At 39.4% G+C, this 25,933-nt stretch overlaps 3 protein-coding genes and 1 non-coding gene across 4 annotated transcripts; 3 read left to right on the forward strand and 1 right to left on the reverse strand.

Moving 5' to 3' along the window:
• The first annotated feature begins 2,047 nt into the window (after positions 1-2,047).
• Positions 2,048-3,644, forward strand: LOC120421300 (arginase, hepatic). The gene is made up of 2 exons (XM_052708032.1): positions 2,048-2,283; positions 2,487-3,644. The coding sequence occupies exons 1-2, from the start codon at positions 2,212-2,214 to the stop codon at positions 3,489-3,491; spliced, it is 1,077 nt and encodes a 358-aa protein (XP_052563992.1). The 5' UTR covers positions 2,048-2,211; the 3' UTR covers positions 3,492-3,644.
• A 7,214-nt stretch (positions 3,645-10,858) lies between these two features.
• Trnaa-agc (transfer RNA alanine (anticodon AGC)) lies at positions 10,859-10,931 on the forward strand. Its single transcript has one exon. It is a non-coding gene; the product is annotated as a tRNA-Ala (tRNA).
• Positions 10,932-11,299: 368 nt separating this feature from the next.
• LOC120421289 (matrix metalloproteinase-19-like) lies at positions 11,300-12,969 on the reverse strand. Its single transcript, XM_039584480.2, has 2 exons — positions 12,267-12,969; positions 11,300-12,209 (listed from the first exon to the last, which is right to left on the reverse strand). The coding sequence occupies exons 1-2, from the start codon at positions 12,858-12,860 to the stop codon at positions 11,529-11,531; spliced, it is 1,275 nt and encodes a 424-aa protein (XP_039440414.1). The 5' UTR covers positions 12,861-12,969; the 3' UTR covers positions 11,300-11,528.
• A 9,155-nt stretch (positions 12,970-22,124) lies between these two features.
• On the forward strand, positions 22,125-25,257 carry LOC120421276 (uncharacterized). The gene has a single exon (XM_039584470.2). It carries the CDS (start codon positions 23,472-23,474, stop codon positions 24,972-24,974), a length of 1,503 nt encoding a protein of 500 aa, XP_039440404.1. The 5' UTR covers positions 22,125-23,471; the 3' UTR covers positions 24,975-25,257.
• The last annotated feature ends 676 nt before the right edge of the window (positions 25,258-25,933 follow it).

Here is a 25,933-nt window from a genome sequence, read left to right on the forward strand (position 1 = left end):
GCAACTCTCTACGAAATCGGCCGATTTCGACCATTTTTATTTTAGTATTTTTTTTTTGACTTAAACTTTGTGGGGGCCTTCCCTATGACCAAATAAGCTATTTTGCGTCATTGGTTCACCCATACAAGTCTCCATACAATTTTGGCTGCTGTCCATACAAAAATGTTTTGTAAATATTCAAACATCTGTATCTTTTGAGTGAATTTTCTGATCAATTTGGTGTCTTCGACAAAGTTTTTCGACAATTTTTAAATCAAGACTAACATTTTAAAAGGGCCAAACATTGAATATTACGCCCATTTAAAATGCTAGTCTTGATTTTAAAAATTTCACTATATTTTTTTCGAAAAGATCGGAAAATTTCACGAATGTTTCATGTCTTAAAATTGAAAATCGGACCATTATTTGCTGAGATATGGTCATTAGAAAATGATGGGTTGTTTTGGTGAGATTAAGAAAACTTCAATTTTCGTATTTCTTTTTCTTAAAGCGGCTCTTTCTCAGCAACCCGAGGTCCAATCTTCAATGTTTCTTAGACAATTTTATAGCAAATTTTCTGAACTTCTAAAAAAAATATTTTTAGAAATGGTCACTTATGGTCACTATTTTTAAAAATTGAAAAACTGCAAATATTTCGCTAAAATCAAACTTTTGGTGGCTATATCTTGAAAACGGAGCCCTTTATCAAAAAATCTGTAGGGTACTTTTCGATTGCAAATTCAATTTTGCATTAAAAAATAATGCCAAACTTGTTTTTGCATGAAATTTGATTTTTCCAAAAATTACTGTTTTTTTCAAAAAATCATAACCCGGCGGCAGATTTTTTGACCATGTTTCTCTATGGCTCAAAAGTTGCGGATTTTTGTCCCCTAAAACATATCATAAAATCTCGAAAATCAAAAAATACGTATTTTGGGAAATTTTAGCGAAACAATACCTACAACTTTGTCGAAGACACCATTGATCAGAAAATTCACTCAAAAGATACAGCTGTTTGAATATTTACATAACATTTTTGTATGGACAGCAGCCAAAATTGTATGGAGACTTGTATGGATGAACCAATCACACAAAATAGTTTATTTGGTCATAGGGAAGGCCCCCACAAAGTTTGAGCCAAATCAAAAAATACAAATAAAATCCATTTCCGGTTTTGGTAGAGAATTGCTCAAATAAATAAATAGGGTAATAAACCCTTTCACAGCCTAATTCTAATATAGGCTTTTTGGAACTTTGATCGTGAATTTCATTAAGTGTTTTTGACTATTTCAGAGTAATAAATAGCTCATATAAAAGTTGATGTATCTGAAAATGTTGTTTTAATAGCGGCATTATGCAAAAGTGACGAAAATAAATCGAAGAGCTAAGTGTGATGAAAATGGGTATATTTCCCCTTTATGTTAAGGCAAAAATGTTTGATAAAATGTTCATATAACTTAACAAACAAAAAGCCAAGATTCATTGGATTCAAAACTATTCTTGGTATGGTAGAAGAAAAACTACATTTTTACCTTAATCATCCTACCTTTTTGCATATTGTGATAATTTGATAACTTTGATTGTACTTGAATGATTCAAATTAACTTCATTTAGCTTTTCATATCATTCTTTTTTTTTGTAAATGTTTTAACAATTTTTTTAATGTTGTATCGTTTATAAATTTATGACTGTCACCCTTTTCAATTGATTATAATTTTCATAGAAAAGCATTGCGGGTAAAATATTTGTAGTTTTTTCTTTTTTTAACATTGGTTTTTACGAAATCTTACGCAAATTTTCAAATTTGACGAAATTTGTCAAGAAATTTGTGCTGTCCGCGAAGTTGTGAAAATTCACTTACACTAACAATATTAAAAGGACTTTTAGTTAGACCCCTTCCAGATGTTAAATTTGATTCAGCTTATATTGTTTGAAAAAATACTATCAATTAGAGACAAAAAAAAAAACAAAACTTTCTAGATAAGCCACGCCTCCTTCAGAAACCCTCCATCCCATCAACCCGCATATCACTTTCGCTTCAGTTAGTTCCCGACGCGAACCACGCTCACAACATCGCCGACCAGCGATAAGGATGGCCTCCAACCGAGATCGGGCGAGCTTCCAAAAAGATGGAGGTTCAAGGGTTATCACCTCCTTCGACATACACAGCACCATCCGGCGCAGTCAGTCCGCCGCACAGAATTTGATCAGTCGAGCAAGTCGTAGTTCACGATGCTGCTGCTGTCAAAAAGTTCGCTGGTGAAGTTGCTGGTGCAACGGGTCGGTCAAGCTAACCTGTCAACGGTAGAGAGCCTGGATCTTATTAGAGAACGGACATCTCAAACCAAAAGTACCAATCGAAGCACGAGAACTGTCAAACGGAGGTACCAATCGAGCAAAATCCTTTGTCTTATGCTCGATTGGTACCTCCGTTTGACAGTTCTCGTGCTTCGATTGGTACTTTTGGTTTGAGATGTCCGTTCTCTAATAAGATCCAGGCTCTCTAGTCAACGGTTGCGGGGCTGGAGAAGTTCAAGAAGATAAACTATGAGAAGATCGGGATTGTGGGGGTGCCGTTCGAGAAGGGTCAGCGCAAGAAGGGCGTTGGGTTGGGACCGAAGGCGATCCGGGAGGCGGGGTTGATCGACAGTATTCAGGAGATTTCGAACAAGTTGGACATCCGGGATTATGGGGACATTCGGTACGAGGCGTTGAACCTGCAGGGCCGGTTGGCGGCGAACATGAAGAAGCTGGAGCACGTGGCCAGTTGTACGCGGTTTTTGTCGGAGCGGGTCACGCAGGTGTTGAACGAGGAACGGTTGTGTTTGACGCTTGGAGGTGATCATGCAATTGCGATTGGGTCGATCGATGGGCACTTGAAGCATTGCAGTGATGTGGCGGTGATTTGGGTGGATGCCCACGCGGATTTGAACACGAACTCGACGTCGCCTTCCGGGAATATCCACGGGATGCCGGTGGCGTTGTTGGCGAAGGAGTTGGCGGATTACTGGCCGTATATTCCGGGGATGGACTGGCAGGAGCCGATCATCTCGATCAAGAACATGGTGTACATTGGGCTGCGATCGGTTGATCCATACGAACGGTTGATCATCGAGAAGTTTGGTATTCATGCGTTCGGCATGCGTGAGGTGGAGCAGTACGGAATTCACGAGGTCATGAGGATGGCGCTGGAGCGAGTTGATCCGGAAGGGAAGAAAAGTCTTCACGTGAGCTACGACATCGATTCGCTGGATGTGCTGGAAGCTCCAAGCACGGGGACCAGTGTACGAGGTGGACTCACTCTTCGGGAAGGAATCTACATCATGGAGGAAGCGTACAACACTGGCAGGTTGGCGGCGGTAGACCTCGTAGAAGTGAATCCCTCAATTGGAACTCCAGACGACGTTCGGAAAACGCTGGATGCGGCCATTCACCTTTTAGTGGCAGCTTGTGGACACAACCGTAGAGGTAATTTCGCCGATACATTGGATATCGTTGGCAAAAAGAAGTAAAACAATAGTGGGAATGTGCTGAACCAGTTGTAAAAGTACTCCACTTTAGTTAAGTACTCCCGCAAGCAAGTGTAATTGAATCAAAGTGCCTGCAGGTCGGTTGTTCCCAACTAGATGTGGGAGAGATTAAAAGCCTTAATTAAAAGAACCTCATCTAAACTGGTTTTATTTTGTTAGAAAACACCACAAGAAGACGATGACGACACCGGTGACAATGAGTGTGGTAAAGAGATCTCTTTCGTTCCAAATCTTCCCTGGAAAAACTTATGTTCATTGCAGCACCGAACAAAAAGATTCAACCGTTATCTCTGTGAGAGCACCCTGCATCGAGCAATCTCCCAAGAATCATTTTCCGGCACGTCTATTGTTATTGCCTCCACCCGCTCGACTCCATTGTTGACTCGCAGGCTACGATGAAGATGTCTTTGTGGTTTCGACCGTCCCGACCTTGTCATCTTGGGAAAGGTCCTGGGGAAAGTGGAGCTGGGTTGCGGTGACACCAGCTAGGCCAACCATTATCGTTGACATTAGCGGTCGTGAAGAAGCAGCTCATTACAAGGCGGTTAGCTGTTGTCATAACGATTAATTATCCTGCCATCCTGGGAGGTTGGGCGATGGGAGTGAGAGAATTATGTTGAATTAAAAGGTTGAAAGGGGACTCGAATTTATCAAATCTCGCATAAAATATGCCCGATCGAATGAGAATCGCTCGTCTAACCAGCAAGAAAGCAACCTCATTACCGCGGCTATGGCAATTTTCCGAAAGAAATGTTCAGATTCCAGTGCAAACAATGGCCCTCAAGCCACGATTCTCTGTCTCTGTAAATCCATGTCCATTAACTTGGTGGCGCGAATGACGCTGTTTGGGCAGAAGAGCCAAGCTATTTATCAACGGAAGCGCACCTGTCAAGAGCGGTGAGGTCACGCGGTGGGATAAACGTGAGATTTTAAAAACGTAATTAAAAATGTGATCAGTCTTTTAAAAAGGTAACGGAAATATTCAGTAAGATATTATCAAGAATTTTGGAAACATTCTGAATTTTTAACGAAAATTTAAGCACTATTTTGTTTTTTTCCAGATTTAGCGAATTTCATAATTTGAATTTTCAGGATAAAAATTACCTCCTGACCATCGCTTTGAAATTGGAATGCCAATTATTAATCAAAACATAAAAAATAAGAAAATTTAAATTACAAACCATGATTTTCACAGTTTTTGCCTTTTACCCCAGTCCAGTTTTCAAATTATATATGCATTCAGGGATTTTTTGTGAAAAAAATTTTGCTGGACTTGGTATCTTATAGCTTCTTCCAAGCTTCTTCTATCTATATATATGAAAAATGTCGACAGTTTTGTTCGAATGCGAGTCAGTGCAATATGGAGCATCGGATCGAGGTTGGATTCGTATAAGTCCAAGGAAGGTTCTTACGCCAAAAAGTTACAACTTTGCCCACTCTGGAACCGATTCCGGGAAATCTGCAGACTGTATAGAAAAAGTTACGCAAAATCAAATCACATAAGGCTGAATGATCAAACAAGCTTAAAACGTCAACAAACGAAAAAAGACAAGACGAAGTTTAAACCACTATTTCCATTAAAATAATGAAGTTTCCCGAAAAAAAACATTTTTTTGCCCCAGATTTTTCGAGCTAACATTGAAGGAAGGAGCAACATAAAGTTTGAAAAAAATGCAACGGTCTCATAAAAAAAATAAAACAGAAAATCTTGGAAACATACTCAGAAAAATGGCTACTATTAAGATCACTATGATTATTTCGCAAATGAAAAATGGTAGAATTCTAAATATCCAGTTATTCATTTGCTTAAAATTTTACATTTTTCTCGTTTTTTTCGCATTCTTCAAAATTTGCATTGAATTAATTAAAATTTAAGCTTTAGTTTCATCATTTTCGTTTGAACAAAAAAATCTATGCATTAAAATAAATTATACGTATCCATGGCCAGATATGGAAAATATACCCTTTCTAATATCGGCCTATCAGTACTTTGACCAGAAATTGACTTTCAAAGCAATTTCAAAGCAATATTTCGCTTAAATAAAAGTATTCAAACAACTTAGTTTGTTGATTTCTCTAGAAATTATGTTTTGCTATAGCAGAAAAGTGTAGTGAAGAGTAATTCCATCGCTTAATAAAAACTAGTGTCAAGTTAAGCAAATGGATTCTAACTTACTCAGAGTAATCATGAAAAATAATGTTTATAATGAAATATTCTAATCCAAATCTATAAATTGAACATCCAAGTTTAAGGCTCTGAAAGGCATCATTCCCGATCGGCCATTTGTTATTTATTTGGACACCAACATGCTCGGGCCCCAATGGTGTTTTACCTTACAAACTAATACATAAATTAACGTCTAAAGAACAACAAGAATTTCCTTTTGATAACATCACGAGACAAGTTAAAATCGAACAAAGAAGCGACAAAATTAAACGCCCGGTGTAGCCCTGTCAGTGCACTGTACATTGCATAATTTGTTTGACGGATAGGGACACGTAGGAATGGGGAGTTCCGAAAAGTCCGAATGGGGGCGAAAATGTTCAATCCACGGAGAATGGCCGGACACTGCACTCTCGAGGTCAAAACGTCGGCAACTAGGAGTGATCGGCACACATTTCGTCGTACTGCTAGCGTGTCCAGGTTGATCAGCTCACAGCGACTTTCGTAGCTGGGCAGTCGGAAGGGATCCCGCCAGGGTAGAGATCGAAGGGCATATCGGATGAATCTTCGCTGCACACTCTCGATTCGCGCTACGCTGTTCTCGTAGTACGGACTCCACACAGAACAGCAGTATTCTAGTGTGGAACGGACCAACGCACAATAAAGTGCCTTCAAACAGTAGATGTCAGTAAAGTTTTTGGCTGTACGGAAGACAAAACCAAGTTGCCGCGATGCTTTGGAGACGATGTAGGAGATGTGCTGCTTGTATGTCAGCTCCGTGTCGAGGAGCACACCCAGATCCTTAACGCAGTTCTCACGAGGAATTGAAGTGCCGCAAATCTGGTACTCGAACTTAATCGGGTTGCGTTTTCTGGAAAAAGAGATAACGGAGCATTTGGTTGGATTAACGACCATTCGGTTAATTTTGCACCATTCCGCGAAGTTGATCAGCTGTTGTTGGAGAACTTGAGCGTCAGATGCATTGTCAATCCGGCAGTAGATTTTCATTTAACGGCCATATTTGTTTTAGAAAAACATTCAAATCTTGATTCAGAATGTTTCAATCAATTTATTTTCATTGTGTTGTTTGTAGAAGCATTTTAATATAGTGATTATTTTTTCATTTCAACTTACCCTAAATTCAGAACCATCATTGGCTCAAAAGTGAATAACACCATCTACCACCTTAAACCAAATTTGAAAGTTTTTCCAAAACTATTTTTACTAAAAAAAATGTGAGCTGATTACCTCCAAATAAAAATTAAATGAACTGTATTTAAACAAAAATAACTTCTCAATTTAAAATATCTCGTTGTTCCTGGGATTTTTTTACAGGCTCTTTCCAAATTGCTGCCTACAATTTCGTGGTCAATTTGATTGAACATCATGAAATATGCCATGGAGATTCTGTTAATTGATTTTCGATTGAATGGAAAATTTGTAAATCAAAAAATTAAATTTTTAATCAACTTTGGAAGTCATTCCTTTTACATTTTGTAGGCACATAAATTAGGCTTTAGAAAAAGGGGGAATTTCCATAAAAAACACCCCCTTTTTCTTAAACTTAGGAGTTTAGGTGTTAATGTTACCCGGAAATCGATTAGGATAAACTATATAGATATTGCAATTTTTAAATTTTTCATGGACGAAAAATCTAGTTCTATCTGTTAAAACTTAGCTTAATAAATCGAGTTATACAAATTCAATTGGCTTTGACTATGCAAGCCTTAACGATATTTATTTGACAATTAAGGTATAATTCAATTCATAAAAACAGTTTTCGAAGTGAAAACCACTTCATCAAAACAAATAATTTCGAGTCCTGTTGATCATACTTACATTTTTGTTGTAAAATAAAATGAGAGTCTACGTCAACCTAATTTTCAGGATTTGTTATGACGTTTATGAAGAAACTGGACAAAAACACACTTAGTTTTTTTTTACCAAATCCAGTCAATTTTACCGGTTTTTCAATTTTGGAACAGTTAAAAAACCTGAAAATACTGAATTTGAATTTTTGGTTAATTTTGTTCATTTTGACAGATGGTTTACCGATCTCAACTTTACAGATTTTTAAATAAATTGGCAAGAAATTGGTAAAAAAATTAATCCCTCTGATACCTCAGTGAATATTATTTTTGGTTCTTTAGATAAATATCGAATCAAGAGTTTTATTTTGAAAAGGTCCTATAAGCTATTGTGTTTCTTTTGTTTATAGGTCCTTTAAAAAAATATCTAGAATTGTTCATTCCATGTATACACCGAAAAAAGTTTAGAATTTACAAAAAAAAAAATGTTTTTATTTTATTGAAACTTATTATTGCTCCATATTGCATATTAAAAAAATAAAATTCAAATTGATATTGAAGTACATAAAAATACCAATACAAAAACTAAATTTGAAACAAATTTCACAAAACAAAAAAAAATCTGTTCAGAATCATTTTAAACTGAAATTATAGATAATTTTGTTGCTACCAAACTTAGAGCAAGTAAAAAAATGATAAAATAGCATTTTCAGTTTATTTGGCTTATACTTACTACATTCATTTTAGAGAAATTTTATTTTATTTAAATGTACAACACAGATTTTTGAGTAATTCTTTCTTGACACCGTTGTTCACCGATTCCACCCAGTTGAAGTTCCGACTACTCGCGTATTGCGGCATCACAATTTCATCTCATTTCATGAAAAACTGTCTCCACCAGTTCCGTCACCTTCCCCAGCATCAATCGGTGAGCAGGTCGGTCAGTAAAAAGCGGGACATTTTTTTGCACCTTTCCTCGGAGTTATGAACCTCCCGCAGTGAACCCCCACCATCAGTGCGCGCGCCAACACCACGGGAAGAATTTTAATAATAAAAGCCGCGTGAAGTTGATGAATTGCTAGTCTTCGTCGCGGTCCTGCGATATTGTCCAGTTTTTCGAGCGCACGCGGGTAATTTTGTTTTGAGCCAAAAATGGAAATTTAATACGGGAGGTTTTGAGGTTAGGAAACGATTTAAATCACACTCCTAACCCTGGTTAAGCAATCACTCAAAGAATCCTCGAAATTGTAATTCATCGTTGGTCGTTCAAAACAAGGGGAAAGAAGCCACGACTTATTAGAAGCCATTTATAACATTTAAGTCACGTTAGCAAACCACCTGGAAACAAAGGAGGACAACCACGGCTGCTTCAGGTAGCTGCCACAGGTAAATCATGGGACGAAGCTGTGATATATCAACGCTAAAATGTTAATCTGTCCCATACTCTTCTTCTTCTTCGTTTTTTTCTTCTTTTTTCCCATGAAGATGAGACTAAAGTGGCACTTGTGTCCTTTTGCGTGCTTCCTTTTTTCGAGGTGTGGAAATGGCGTACGTGACAACGGTGGAAAACGAAGTACGGCATTCGAACCCTTTTTATTTTCTGGGTTACCCAAAAGCACACAGGAGTGTGCAGGAAAATATATGTGAGTGAGATATAGAGGGGTAGTGTTTTGTGCGCAGCATAATAGAAGTATCATTGACTTTTTTTTTAGTAAAAGTAGATTTTAATTGTTGACTTTTTCTAAGAAGAACTGCTTATTCCAAACATAGAAGCAAAAGTTTTTTTTTGTACAAATCCAAAACCTGAAATGATATTATTCAGGATATAACAATTAATAATTTATCACATTGGTACTATGGCATGCCAAAGAACATGATACAAAACAGAAAGAGTGAGTTTTTAGATTAGATGTGATCATTTTTAATACGCCAATATTTTTTGTTTAAAAAAAGAAAAATACCACAACGAGTTTCCCTGCTCAAACACAATCAATGCAAAGTACTGCTGATATTTTCCAAGAGCAGTAGCAACTCCTCACCGCTGTATGGGCAAATATCTCTGTGGCTCTTTCTGATTCACCGAACATCAAGGCTTATGAAACCAAACCGACACCAACCCAGAGTGCTGCACATTCAAGACGGGAGGAGGCCATTTGCCAGCCAAAATATGCTGCTGCTGCTGCTCGCAATAAGCATCCTTAACTCACCTTCTAATGTAACTCGGAGCAAGAGTCTGGCTTTTCTGCGTCAGGACGACCCAGAACGTTTCTTCGGTGGTTGCGCAATTACACTTGATATTTGCTTTTGCACTGGGTACATTGGGATGAAATTTATTAATATAAGGCTTTTGAGGTTTTTTGGAGCACACAAGACGACGATCCAACACGATGAAGCCCAAGAAGACGACTACGACGACTGTGGGGAAGCGAGGCAGAATGGGGCAGTCAAGTAGATAAACATCAAATAAAACTTTCAGGAAATTGAAAGTTCCATCAGTAAAGAGAGGGCCATTCTCTCACGCAGAAGGAGGACCTTTGCGGAGCTGGGTGGTGGCAAGAGGACGAACGACCAAGTCGGAAAAGTTGTTGAGCAATACGGAGTGGAAAAGCTTTTGCGATTGATGGAAATTTGCTGTTGCTCTTCATGGGTACTTGAGTTTATTAGTAGCAGCAGGTGGAGCAGTATTTTGGTGTCTGAAATGCTTTAATTTTTTTCAAATTTGCGATTTTTAATACTGTAAAAAACAATCATTCAAAACATTACCAAAAGTATACATAAGAAGAACATTTCGAACAACAATCGTCCATCTCACCATAAAATCTATTTTTAAAAGCACAGCAGCATGCGTTTTGTACCTATCCCACTGCGTGACAACATCTGGTTAGTGAATATTTGCCGCCGACAAATCAACCGTTGAGCGAACACCTTTCACTTATCTTGCTCCTTGTCCACTCTAGAAAATCATTTCAAAAGCGCTTGAAGCATATAATTAAATCAAAATGTATCTCAATAGGGGGATGGCGTCGCTATTTTTAGACCACATTTTCCACTTTTTCTCATCGAAACCGACTACTTTATCGACTTCATTTTGCTGGGCGAGATAGGACGCCGTCTATTTTTAGACGATGACTCAGCACTTTTACACTCTTGCGCTTAAAAAAACCAGGTGGCAGCACGATGTAACGCCACGTCCCTATAACAACACGATCTTCATGTGATTTAAAACAATACTTTCTCACAGTTAACCATTTTCAAACATTAGTCAAGTCTTGGCCCAGATTAGTGAACGGTGGTGGGACTATAGTACCAAGGTTTTGCTTGGTTTTATGTTGAACGGCTGGGTTTTTTTGGTAGCGGGTTCAATTTAGTATCAACATGGGGATGTAGCTCAGATGGTAGAGCGCTCGCTTAGCATGTGAGAGGTACGGGGATCGATGCCCCGCATCTCCAATATCATTTTTTAATGTCATTAACTACTAAAGATATTCTAATTTAAGCATCTCAAAGTATAATTAAATCATTTTAAAAAGTCTCACAATTTCTTAAATATGTACAAGACGTAACACAAATGACACGAAGGATGCAGAAATGCACCAGCAGAAAAAACCAAAACCAAAATCAAAACCAAAACCAAAACCAAAACCAAAACCAAAACCAAAACCAAAACCAAAACCAAAACCAAAACCAAAACCAAAACCAAAACCAAAACCAAAACCAAAACCAAAACCAAATTGTTTCCAAATCAAACTAGTACTTAAAAAAAGTTTTTTTTACAGCAAAATTTCCCCTCTAAGATATTGCAGATTAGTGAGAAACAGTTGTTTTTTTTTAAATAAGTTTTATTCATGATTGTTAGCTACAACCCACAATGAAAGTTATCAAACATTTTGTAAAACGTTATTTTCAATTATATTTAACATAGATAGTAATCTTAAATACCTTTGTCATGCTGTCTTCATCTTACTCACTATTACTGTTACGTACAAAAATGACTAGAAATTCATCTCTCCCTCACACTCAACATTAAATTTCACACTTTCCCTCCTCTCACGCACAGTTGAACCAATCTTTCCTCACATCCCTCATCCGTCCAATCACTTTGTTGTCTTCTCCCACCTCCAGATATCGCAGCCCGGCGAAGACATATCTCCGCCCCTCGCCCGTCACCAGCGCCGCATCCAGCTTCTTGGGGAATCCCCCCAGCCCGTCATCGATGGCCTTTGGATAGTACCACTCGACCGGTTTCTGCTTGCCGATGTCGTAGTACCAATACTGGGGACCCTTGAACGCGTGAAAGCCGCCACTTTTCGCGAGTAGGATCGCGTCCACCGACGGGGGAATCCCCGGGAATGCTTGGCTCAGCGGTCGTGGGTAGCCCTGCTCGAGGCGGAGTCCGCTGTACTTCCAGTACTGATCACCCTTGTAGAAGTACGTTTTGGAGTCGCGATAGGTGAAGCCGGCGTCCACCTTGGCGGGGAGGCCGGGCCACTTGGCGTTCGCCTTCCGCGGCACCGGGTTGCTCTCGTTGAGGTTGTAGTAGAAGCGGCCGGCGAGCACGCAGATGTTGCCCCGGTGATCGGTGAGGATGGCGTCGTACGAGGTGAGGGTGCACAGGTCGGTGTTGGTGCGGGGCCTTGGGGTACTGGTTTGTGGGGGTCGGGTGGTGGTTAGTGGAGGTCGGTTTGTGGTTGGGATGGAGGAGCGGACTCCGTAGAGGGATTGAATGGCCTGTTGGGAAAATAATTATTAGGTCTCTTGATAGCAATTGAGCGAAAATGAACTTACGTTGATATCTTCCGGCTGTGGTTCCGCAAACAGGTTGCTCGTCTGTGAAAAGTACATGATCGAGTCCCGGGAGGTCGAGTGCAGCAGTCCCAGCGAGTGTCCGATCTCGTGCGTGGCCGTATTGATGAACTGCTCGATCGAGGTATCCTCCGTGAAGAAGTACTTCGTGTTAAAGTGGACATCCCCGTGCTCCGGAAAGAACGCGTGTGCCAGCGTTGAGTCATAGCTGTACCTGCAGGGCTGTCCCCGGCGCTGATGATTCGACCCTTCGAACGCCAGCTGGATGTCGACGTCGATGGTCCGGGTATCTTCCACAAAGTCCAAATTGGTAACACGACTCCACGCATCGAACGCGTGCCGAACGGCGGCCCGAATCTCACTCTGCAACACCCTAACCGGGTAGTTCATGATCCGATAGCTGATCACCGATTTGCTCCACTTGAACTGCGACGTTAGCTCCGCGGTGGAGTTGACCCCATCCAGATCAACCGTATGATACGGCTCGTCGTGGTAGGGCCGATCCTCGAAGAAGGCCGCACTCTGTACCGAAGAGGCTGCCACAACCAGCACCAACAAGCCAAAAGAAAAGATCATCTTCGAACGCAACTTCACCGACGACTGCAGTGACTTAAGTTGATTTTTGCACTTTTAACCGAGTCCAAGTGTGAAAAACGTGGCTGGTTAGTCATCTGTTTGCTGCCGGCATGATAGTGGGGCTGCCCGCTAATTGTAGGTTTGTTTTTTGACGAGTCTCAAGAAGCACTGCTTCCATTGGATAGAGGTTCAACGATCTGCCCATGCTAGACGGTATCAACATAAAGAAACCCGTTGAGGACGAGCCCTTAGGGCGGAGTCGCTATGACGTCAACGTAGGTTTATGACGTTGCATAAACGACTAGACTAGTCAGCTTGAGTGAGTAATCTAATGGTGCTAACCAACATCGATTAACGGGGTTTGACAGGTTAAAATTCCACGACTTTCTGGAATTCTTGCTTAGTTCAAAAAAGTTATCTTTCATTATTCACTGATTTGATTGATGACTAAGATGTTATTTTGCGAAAATTGGAAATGTATTCAGCCTACGAAAAAGACTTGATTTAAACGAACTTGCACGAACGTCCTGCCCTCAGTTCAAATGCAAATTTCTGGTGAAAAGTTCAACCCGCCCAAGACAAGGCTGCATAACAATTTGTTCCTAGTACTAGTCCTGAGCTTAATCCCTGTTTGAAGTTCTCTTTTAGCAAAAAAAAAAAGATAAACGCATGAGTTTTGTGTTATTGTTTGGATTGTTGCAGGTTCTACAATTTCCAGACACCACTCTGCAGCAACACTGAGACTGAGCAGGAAAATCTTACTAAAGCTTTCTGCACCGCACCGCTTTCAGGAGTTTTTGCTGCTGTTGTTTTAACCCGTCGGTGGTGGTGATGGGGTTGAGAGGTTGATTTAGAAAGATCCGGACAAGTGCCTCGTCTGAGTTGTTTGGAGTTCGGAGAAGTTGGCATCATGTCGAACAATGTGGACCGAAAACCGCACAGTTCCGGTTAAAAAACTGCAAAGATCCTGAGGTGAAACGGCAAAGGTTTTGTGTGGTTTGTGGTTTTGGTTTGTGTTTTAAGGTTAAATTAGCAAGAGACAAATATCGGATTTCGATATTAAAAAGCAAGCATGCAAGTCCTACTGTTTAAATTTGGGCTGTACTCTGACCACACACTTGCCTGGGAATGTAATAAATCTGAACTAGGTTCAACAATAGCCGTAAGCATTCACCTTGGACCAGGTCCTTGATGTTGCTGGGGATAATGCAAACGAGCAAAACTTATTTTGAACACAAATTCAGTAGAGTTGTTCTTAAATAATTAATGATGACATTATTAAGTTGTTGGTAATCATATTTGGATGTGAACATATTTAACATTGGTCGAAAAAAATTAAAATCAGTCAAACTAAATATCAGTGTTTCTATATTTTATTTCTTGTTCTTATCAAAACCAACAACTTTGCCAAAAACACCAAACCGTCCATTAATTTTACTGACTTTTTTTTTACAGAAAAACCTGTTCTTTCACAAAAAATGCGCCTTTTTCATTATAATTATTTTAAAAAATACCATATTTACAATATTTTTTATTAAAATTTGTTTTTTTTTAGATACCGAAGAATCTTCCATAATAGGAGGATGGCGTCGCTATTTTTAGACCACGTTTTCCACTTTTCCTCCACCGAATCCGACTAGGACGCTGTCTTTTTTTAGCCGATGACTCAACCAACACTTTTCCACTTTTGCACTTAAAAAATCAGATGGCAGCACGATGTAACGCCACGTCCCTATTGTTCACCAACAGTCAGTCAGTTTCGATAAAGAAAAAGTGGAAGACGTGGTCTAAAAATAGCGACGCCACGTCCCTATTGGAACGTTTTGAAATGTAGCTCAAACTCAAATGGTTTTCCATTTCACAGCCAAAGTTGACCCCTGAAAACATTAAATTTTTAAAAACATTGGCAAAGTCACATAAAACAAGTAAAACTTCCAACCCATATTTTTTTTTAAATTTTAAGAGTTCTTCTTTCCAATGCTTTTTAAAGATCAAAAATTGGTTGAAAAATTGATTTTTGGCGATTTTTTAAATCGAAGCCCGTCTAAAGGCGGGGTTGGGTTGTAGAGGGTTATTCAAATTAATTAGTAAAATAATACATATATTTGTTAGCCGGTTTGAATCATCAATAAATGTAAAAACTGCTTTTGATGAAGTTTTGCTTGAACTAATTAGATCCTCAAAACAAAAGTTACCGTTGAGTGTATCCCTTTCACACCTTATGTCAATGTTCATTGGAGTAAGCGGGATACACTCAATGTTTACATTTGTTTGTAAGACCTAATAAAAAAAATCTAAAATTCAACTGACGGAAATTCTTCAAAATTTCGCAAGATTATTCAAAGACTCCTTTTTCAATTAAATAATTTGTGTCACTTTTGTGACACTTTTCTGTTTATAATATGGCTAAAAACTACATTTTTACGTTTATTTTGAGCAGTTTCTAGAGTCGTCGTGAAATTTCAATGTTTTGTAATTGGCATGCCGCGTAATATCGATTTTTTGCCATGAAAAATCACTAGCCCTACTTATCACCTTTCATTTGCTGAAAAATTGGTCAAAATGGAGTAAATTTATAATTTTTCAAAAATATGATTTGTCATTTTTCATTCTATTTTTTTTTCTTTCCTTTTTTTTATTCTTTCCTCTCTTCTATATGACTTCCAAAAATTTCCGGATTGAAGTTTTCCTCTCCTGGCTACGGGTCTATTTAATTTAGCTGGAAACTTTCTCAGCTTCTCGAAATTATTTTTACAGTGTACTTTTTCTTCAAGAATTTTCAATTGAAAAAAGTGAACATTTTTCGAAAAATTTCAACCTTTCAAGACTATAACTTGAAAACGATGCATTGTATAAAAAATGTGTTCAGTCATTTTCAATTACAAACTAGATTTAGCGTCAAAAAATGAGATTATATCAAAAAAAATTATTCCTAAAATGTTTATGTACGAGATTTTGCACCATCCTAAACTCTAACGCATAATATGCTTTTCTAGTCCCCTAATACCCCTAAAAAATAAAAAAAATACGTATTTTGGGCATTTAACTTCAGTAACTAAAAGTCAAATAAAAAAAAGCATTTTCAGTGTGCAAACACAGAACAGAAAATTTCATCAAATTTTCGAATATTCAAAAGGCCATTTTGTATGACTGGCCAGCAAAATTGTATGGAGTTGTGTATGGAAAAACTAATGATGAAAAATTGCTTCTTTTGACATATGGAATGCATGGTTAACAATTCATCGAAATAAAAAAAAAACGAAACAAAAAACTTCGAAATAATTAGCGACATACCGAAAAATTATTCAACCGGTAAAATTGAAAATTTCCAGCGTCAAAAATACTAATGAGAGACCACACAATTTTTTTTTTCGAAAAGTTCAGCTAATTTTGCATAAGTATGACCCTTTAAAGATTGTTGTAAGACGATAAAATGAGTCACAACAATCATCTAAACGGCAATTTTTATGCAAAATTTGTTGAATTAAAAACTAAATTCAAAAGCACACGATTGAGTTTTTGGGGTTAAAAAAATTAAAAAAGTTGTCAAAAATTGTCAAAATCATCAATTTAAAAAAAGGGAAGAATACACACAAACCCCTTATGTATTTTTTTTTGTCTGCTCTGCATTTGTATAAAATCGCTACAATCTCAAAAATAATCCTGCAAAGTTACAAAACGAGCAGTTTTTAATTGTAAGTGAAAAAAAATATTTTCTGGGTTATTTCATATTCAAAAAGTATATTAAATTTCCCATAAAATGACATGCTCCAATTTTTTTAGTTTAATTACGAAAAGTGGCAGTGATTTTAATTTTTTTTAAACTATTTTTTGATGAAAAACACGTTTTTTCGATATTTTGCCATCAAATAGGGCGTTCAATTTAACACAAAAGCCCCTATGACACCAAATTTATATCTCTTCACGGTTTCGAGCTACAAATCACTGAAAAACGTGTCTTAGTAAAAATCCAGAAAAATTAAAGGGGTCGTACCGCCCCACCGTCACGAGATATCGAAAAATGGGTCTCAGAGGAAAGTTTCACGAAAATCAAACAAAGGGGTCAGGCCAACTTTTTTAGATTTCGTGTGAGTTGGTGGAGAATTACCCCAATAAAATAGAAATAAAAAATTTAAATATAAAGTACGAAATTCCTAGGAATAATATAAATTGTCCCAAAATGTCCACTCTACATCCAACTTCACACCCATAATCGTTCCAAAACAGGCAAGTTTGCCAGCTTAGTACAACCAGCACCACTCTGGCAACATTTAGAAACCCGAAAAGCTCAGCAGTGCCATGGCCATTTCGATATTGTTTTGCATGCATGGATTTGCAGCTTTTCCCAGGTCCAGAACTGGGAGGAAAATCGTGTGCATGCGTTTAAGCAGGTCGGATTACGGTTCGCTTTCGGAAGAGAAAAGATTAAAGTATTAAGTGAAGGGGCAAGATTTCGTTTTGTTTCGACCCGAACTGGAAAATCCGCAACCAAATTGCCGGGGTCCAGGATGGTTGGGTTTGGGTTTATTCGTTTTTCTTAGTTTTGCACTAACAACCACTTCTACTGAATAAAAGTGCATTGCCAAAGCCTTTTTGCACTACACTTCTTGCATCAGAATGGAGATGTGCTAAATATTTGCAGACATAACAAATAAACAATATAAGAGGATTGATTTTTGTTGTGAGGAAGTCTTTGTTTGCTTTCAACGTGTTGTAGAAACATGTGCAACAATTTAATCGCCTCAATGAACAGTGCCCAAAAATGAAAAATGCATTCGAAAACGCATTCAAAATTTAAAACATTTAAATTTTGAATCAATCACAATACTTTTATTTTTCCTCATAAACTGTGATCACATCAAACTACCTCTCAACTTAAAGGGAAACCTGTTTATCTACAGTCATAACCACATCATTTCCAATACGTTTGTTCAACAAAAAGTTTAACTTCTATAACAAACACCACTTCTTCTAACAACACAATAAAAAAACTGTTTATTAAATATGAAATTTACGTCTTTTTACAAATTCAGTTTTACCAAAAAAAAATTCCAGAAGCAAAAGTTTTGAATTTCACAAAAAAATCAAAACGTGTTTTCTATGGCAAAACATGGTCAGGAAAAGCTCAATTTCACAACAACTTAGAAAAGAGAAAAGGTTAAGCGTTTTGCCACAAAACAGGACGCACATTTCCTGCTTCGTCCCGGTTGAGTAGAGCAGGTGCCAACTGAAGAGATTTTCCCGGAAAATTTGGTCCGCACATGAGTTCACACTGCTGGAAAAGCGAGTGGTGCTGCAAGAAATCATAAATTACCCTTTATCACATGCAGCCAGACATGTCGTTGAGGTTGTGAAAGTTTCCGGAAAAGTGAATGGCGAAAATCACATTCGTTCTCATAAACAAAGTTTCCAGACCACCAGTTTTGCTGTTTTTCCTCTTGAACTTTTCTCCTGTTTGGTTGGCTTCGCTGGGAATGGGTTTGAAAATAATTTAGCTGGAGGTTTTCTTCTGTTATTTGAGCGAAATTTTATTTGATTAATATAAAATCTTCTCAAAGTAATCCAGTTTTATTTATGTTGGTTTTCAAAAATTATTCAGATAAATAGTTTGGTAAAAAAACTAATATTTTAACCATGAAATTTCTGTATTGCCTTCAAAATGAATTTCCCTGTTGAGCAACTTTGATCATCTGGTTGGTAATTACATTTATATTAGTGATGATTCTCTGTTCTTAAAACATGCCAATTTTTACAATTATGCTGATTTAAATTTTCACAGCAATTAACACGCTCGCCAAAGCACAATTTTTGCATTAATAAAAAAACAAATTCTTCAATTATCCGGTCACGTCAACTTCAAAGTGGTTAGCCCACGGAACCGTGCAAAATTGAATTGGCTTTCAAAGCCCACGTGGGAGTGTTTTTGACCCTCCAGCAGAAGCATTCTTGGCCCACGTGATTGATAAATTCGACCTCAATCAGGCAGTGTGGCGTGAAGCAATGAAAAGCAATTAAAAACGCTCCATAATTCATGACCGAGTGGACACTGCTAGGCTGTGCGATCCCACCGGCCCGTCAACAGTCAGGACGCTCTGGAGTCTAGACCCATGAGAGGCTGGGGGTGGAATTTAAGGGAAGGGGATTTATTTTGAACTTGAGCAAAAAAATGAAAGAATGCTATTTATGCTTGGCAGGATTTAGAACTAAACAATTAGAATTATCTGATCAGATTTGAAAATTGTATTTACAGAAAAGAAAATTAATTTAATATGCCAACTATCAACAAATTTCCCCTAAATCCATACGGTACGATTACACAGAAAAAAAAATCATGGTAATATTACATCTGGGAAGGGGTACATCTTTTATGTCAGAAAAAAGGTGTAATTTTACCTCTGGAAATGTGTAATTTTACCACTTTTCTGGTGTAATGTCACTTTTTCAGTCTAAATTGAGGTAAAATTACATCATAAGAGAGGTAAAATTCAACCTTCCAAAAATACAGCTTCCAAATTTACATTATTTTTTTCTGTGTATAATGAGAAAACGAGTTAATTTTCACTTCACGCTAGATGTGGTGGTCAAACTTTTTTCATTCACTTTTTCCACTCGCTGTTAACACAGGCTTGGTCAAAATATTAGGGTACTTAAAAATAAAACAAGATACTTTAAAAGTATGAAACATATTTTCATTCGTCATAAATAAGGCAACATAAATTTAGATAAAATAGAACATTAGCATTTTCTTTCTAAGAATTATGTTTATTTTTTTAATTGATGATATGGAACACAATGCCATCCCGTTTTTGGCAACACGACGTGATTTTTATGTTGCCAAACAAAAATACTAATCATTGTGTGAGGACTATCAATAAACATTGTTAATCCTTCATAGTGACGGATGTGGCTTAAAGCAATATTCATATATCACTTAATAATCGAAAAAGAAGCTTTTTCTACATTCAAAAAAAAAACACATGTCAAAAGATATTATTAGCATCAGATATAAAAATATTTTAAGTAATAACTGATTAATTTATGTTTTGAAAATATTAAAATACTAACTGGATTTGGATGGATTTACCAAAAACGTTATGGCACTCATTAAAAACCAAACAAAAAACATTTGCACTCCAGTTGTACAAAAAATATAACCCTGTACTGAAATTACTGATCGATTTGGTGTATTCTGCAATTTCGAAAGTTTTGACAGGACTTTTAAGAAAAAATAGGTATATTAGTTTGTCTTTGACCACTTTTCAATTTGACTCGTCTTAATATTTATTTGTATTTTTTTTAGGGGTAACATACCATCCTACATTTTTCGTGAGTCTTTTTGTAACATCTTCGGTTATTTCCTCAAAAATTTTGAACGAAAAACAATCGTGTCATCACCTTAAAAATTAACTTTTCAATTTAAAAATCTCATAGAAGTGGCGTGTATTTTTCGTTCAGTATTTTTTTTTAAAAAGCCCGTTCAATTTTCTACAAGTTTGACTTTGACCACTATTTCATAAGTGCTTATGAACAGTTCTCTCAGATTTCGGTCATTCTATTTTTTTTTTGTATTTTTTAATCCGACTGAAACTTTGTTGGTGCCTTCGGTATGCCCAAACGAGCCATTTTGCATCATTAGTTTGTCCGTATAATTTTCCATACAAATTTGGCAGCTGTCCATACAAAAATGATGTAAAAAAACTAAACTATTGGCACTACGCCCCCCGGGGCATGGCCTTCCTCTAACGTGGGATTTCTGCTCCAGCGCCTCTGACGAGACAGGAGAAACCGGGACCGACGTTTTACTTCACCATCCGATAGAAGCTCAGTGGATAAGGCGGGAATCGAACCCGCGTCTCATAGCATCATCGGGATCGGCAGCCGAAGCCGCTACCCCTGCGCCACGAGACCCATACAAAAATGATGTATGAAAATTCAAAAATCTGTATCTTTTGAAGGATTTTTTTATCGTTTTGGTGTCTTCGGCAAAGTTGTAGGTATATAGACTACACTGAAAAAAAATGATACACGGTAAAAAAAATTTTGGTGATTTTTTATTTAACTTTTTGTCACTAAAACTTGACTTACAAAAAAACACAATTTTTATTTTTTTTGTCCTCTAAAACATATCAAAAAAATCGATCAAAAAAATCCTCCAAAAGATACAGATTTTTGAATTTTCATAAATCATTTTTGTATGGACAGCTGCCAAATTTGTATGGAAATTTATATGGACAAACTAATGATGCAAAATGGCTTTTTTGGGCAAACCGAAGGCACCAAAAAAGTTTCAGTCGGATTAAAAAATACAAAAATTAAAATTCCCAAAAAAATACCGATTTCGTGGAGAATTGCTCTTATATGCTACGCACATACTAGCGTCAGATGCCCGGTACCTTGCAAAATCAAATCTTTTCCTAATTTACTTTTTTTTTAATTTCAATAACAAGCCATAGTTTTGACATTTGAATGAAAAAAGTGTTTTAAAACGCATTTTACACCTGTCCAGGTGTTTTGCAATCTTCAGTATTCCAAATTTTAAAGTATCGGCGAAATATTTTTTTGTTTGTCAAAAAGACAACTTTAACAGTGTAGAATTTCACCAATAAAATAAAATATTGTTGATCGATCTCAAATATACTAAATATGATTTTAAATGCAGGAAAATGCATTTCAAACTATTTTCAGTTCATTACACTTCTTATTCCATCAAAATTAAAATTTTGAAGTTCTTTGAAAAAAAATATTTTTACCCCCTGATTTGGCGGACTGATTTTGAACTTCAAGACTTAAAAAAATGTTTGCAACAGCCTAATTTTGGAATAAAATAGAAAGTATTGTCAACAAAAGTTCAAAATAATTTTCAGATTAAGAAAACTACTTCAATTATTTTACATGGTTCACCGTTTTGAAACTATATGCATTTAGGCCGCTGCAAATATTTTTCAAAGTTAATATTTTTTTGCCCCCTGATTTTTCGAACAATTTTTGAAGGGGGGGGGCGACATAAACTTTGAAAAATATTTGCAACGGCCTTAGATATTTTTGAAATTAATGATGGCAAAATGACTGGACTGGTGTATAATGCATTTTACACCACTTTTTTCATTAAAATGTTGAAACCATGGCTCGTAATTTAAATTTTTATCCTTTTTTATTTTTTTTGCACCTTTTTGAAAAACAAAATATACAAAATTTAAATGAAATGAATTTCCAAGATTTTTTCCAGCTGTTCTGAAAACATGTTCAATTGATTACTGTTCGGCCGATGCCGAAGATTTCACCAAGAAATTCGCAGTTTGAAGCAGTGTGCGCAACCCCACCCCTGCGCCACTGACAGAACGGCGCTGCCAACTTGACAGAACAACAACAACGGCGCGACGACGAGAGTTCGCGCGCAACGAACACGAAAACCGAACGGAAAGTGCGCGCCAAAGCAAGTCGCACGAAGGATCGCGTAGAGAACAGATCGTAATCCTGTAAATATCATCGGAAATACAAGTTTAGTGCTAGTGAAAAACTGTGTTTTCGTCCCGGAATTGAACTCCCAAAAGAAGCTTGAGTTTTTACAGTCCGCTCAAGTTGAAGGACAGTCCACCTTGTCCAAAACCGTTGCCAGGAGCCGCAACATTTGGTCCATTCGAACCGGACAGAGGACCCGAAAGTTCGCGAGTGAAAGTGAAGAGTGGCGGCGGACCAACCGGATGGTCGCCATCTTGAAAATCTCGATTCCGCAGAAGAAGAAGTTTGAAGTCGCGATCAATTCAAACACCTCGCGTGCCTCCGGATGAGGAAAAGTTTATCCTCCATCTCGCGATCGTCTCGAGTGCTCCGCGTGAAAACGTGTCGCGTGTCTGTGTCTTGCAGAACGACGGATCGGAAGACGCTGAGGGAAGATCAGCGAAACGCGTCAAGCGAAGCGAAGTGAGCCGGAAGTTGGTTACCGGCAGAAGAATCAAAGTGCGTTCACTCGGCAAGGAGCAAGCAAGCGCTGCCATCTTGCCTCAGATAAAGTGCTAAACCGAGATCGGAAGTGATAGTTTAAGAAGGCGACTCCGTGGCCTGAAGAACGGCGGAAACAGTGGCGGCAAGAGCCCGCAAAAAAGCGAAAAGATGTTCGCGTAAAAACCTGTGAGTGTGTGCGGTGAGCGTAGCGACGCCATTTTGTTTGGTTCCCAAGCGTGGAACATTCCAGTTCACAGTACCGCTGCGAATTTGGCGGTCGCTCCAGCTGCACACGGTAGAAGAAGAAGCAGTGGAACGTATCCGGCTGCAAGCGTCAGCGGGGACGATTCCAGATCCAGCCGCGTCGAGGCCACAGCACCGACGGAAAGGGCCTGCTGCAAGCGTCAGCAGGAGAGTTCCGGGAGGGTGGCTGCGACGAAGAATCCCGAAGAAAAGTGTTTCGCTTAAGAGCAAGTGCGACACCCCGAATAAAAAGTCCTGAAGTTGGCCTGCTGCAAGAGCAAGCGAGGAAGGTTTCGGATACCGGTTGGGAAGCCGCTACCCGAGCAGAAAGTGTTTTGCTGATGTGCTGCCGCTGTTGTGTCGCCACGAGCGCGATCACGGCGGAACATTGAAATCTAGAGATCCCAAAACTAAACACCAGAAAAGATGAATCCCGCTGGACATCCGAGGTCCTCGAAGAGGTTGGCCAACAAGCGACGCCAGCTGAAGTTGAAGATCCTGCTACTCCAAGAACGACTTTCCACCCTCGAAGAAGACCAGCAATTGCCATCCATGCCGGAGTTCCGGGTGTTCGCGAAGAACATCGAGCGATTCTACGGTGAGTTAGATCGAGTGCTGCGAGAAATTGAGGATTGCGACAGTTTTGCCGATGAACGAGACGCCCACGACATGGAGTGTGCGGCGATTGAGGGGCTACTCCAAGGAGTCAACAACAAGATTGTAGCCCTCAGTCTCGCACTGCTGTCCAAGCCCGTCCAAGCCACTGAACAGCAACAAGTCCAGCCTTTAGCAGTCTCGCAGCAGGTTGCCATCCCAACTCCGCTTTTCACGAACGACGCTCGTGGTGAAGGAGAGTGTACTGGTGACTGCGATGTTCCGGAGAGAACCGACCTAGCTGCAGCTGATGCTAAGGTATGTGCCCCTATTCAACTCCTCTCGAGCCCATCCAACGCAACCACAGAGCGTGGCGACCCGTTGTGCACGCGGTGCAACGGTTGCCACTTGAGTACCGACTGCTTTGTACCCAGTGAAGTACCTCTCGGACAGAGTCACGAGACGAACTCCAACCTGAAAGCCTTCCAAAGCATGCCAGACAGTCCCGCCGAACCTGAAGTGGTTCAACACGAAGCCTCGACAAGAGTTCGAGGTGACGTCGACATGTCCGGCGATTCGGGCGTACCTCCTACGCTGCGGTCAGAAGAGCGGATACGCGGTGACCTCGACGTTGGCTGGTGTCAGCCAGTGGAACTTGGTTCACTGCTACCAGCCGACGCAGAACGAGAAGACGCCAAGTCCGATGACCCAAGGCAGGGGACAGCTGGACTGGTAGACGAAGATCGCGATATCGCCACGAACCAGGCAGTGAAGGACGAGGACGCTCGATCACTGCAACCAGCCGAAGCCGACGAAGTGAACGACGAGGACCGTTCGCTTCCGATCAATGCACAGCCCGTTTGCACATCACCAGCCGTCCAAGAGGACGCAGCCACAAAGCCAAGCCACAAGAGTGAGACGTACAGCTGCCAGCTATACAACGCCAACGTCGCACGATCGACTGATCGTGTCCGTGCAGCCAGAAAGTTTACGGAGAAGCTGCTGCAGTCCGTGATCTTCACCAACAACGAGAAGCAGTCCCGTTTGGTTTGGGACCCGGGATTGCAGCTGAGCTCTGCCTCCCGCTCAACCATTCGACCAACCGAAGAACACCACCAGATGGCAGCAAGCTCGGGACGAAGCATGCGCATCTGGTCCGAGATCCTTAACCACCAACGAATTCCAGCGTGGCCAGCGGCCGATTCTCTTCTAGCGGGATTGATGTTAGAAGCCGAGCCTTCAACCCGGGGGGAGAATGTTCGGCCGATGCCGAAGATTTCACCAAGAAATTCGCAGTTTGAAGCAGTGTGCGCAACCCCACCCCTGCGCCACTGACAGAACGGCGCTGCCAACTTGACAGAACAACAACAACGGCGCGACGACGAGAGTTCGCGCGCAACGAACACGAAAACCGAACGGAAAGTGCGCGCCAAAGCAAGTCGCACGAAGGATCGCGTAGAGAACAGATCGTAATCCTGTAAATATCATCGGAAATACAAGTTTAGTGCTAGTGAAAAACTGTGTTTTCGTCCCGGAATTGAACTCCCAAAAGAAGCTTGAGTTTTTACAGTCCGCTCAAGTTGAAGGACAGTCCACCTTGTCCAAAACCGTTGCCAGGAGCCGCAACAATTACAACAAAAACTGAAAACAACACTTTTTAAACAAATTTAAATCAATCATTCAATCCGACCTGTATGCCCACATCAGAATCTGCTTATCCATCAGTTGGTCAACTGCGATGTGGTTTGATTTTAATTTTTCAACTCTCGCAATGCAGCAGCTGTGGTCGGTGTCGCTTATCACATGCCAATTATGTGTGTGTGTGTGAAATACACTGACCATTCCTCCTGCTACCCACATTACCATCTTTTCCCTCCCACCCCCTGCTTGTGCTGCTGTTGTGACCACAATACCTGGCCAATCACACTAACCCGAGAGGCCAACCGGACGCTCAACGTGGGTTGTTGAAAAAATAGATGCGGATTTTTTGCTTTTGTTTGCAACTTTAAATTGGCTTTTTTTATTCTGAAATTTCATGAAATACGCACCCAAAAAAAACGGTAGGTAATCGAATTCGGTCGCAACCTTTTGTCACACGTCAAATTTGTGGAAAATTGGAAAACTGATACGAGAAAAAAAACATGTTTTGTTCTCCGGTGCCTACCACACAGCCTTCATTCCGGCGGTGTGGAAAATGCCCCGCGTAAGCTTATCAAGACCATTTCCATTCTATAATGATCGTCGTTCGTCCTTATGCTTGCTGAGGTAGGTCCTGCCGGGATGAACTCTAGTGA

Source organism: Culex pipiens, chromosome 2 (genome assembly GCF_016801865.2).
Source record: "Culex pipiens pallens isolate TS chromosome 2, TS_CPP_V2, whole genome shotgun sequence".
Lineage (NCBI taxonomy): Eukaryota > Metazoa > Arthropoda > Insecta > Diptera > Culicidae > Culex > Culex pipiens.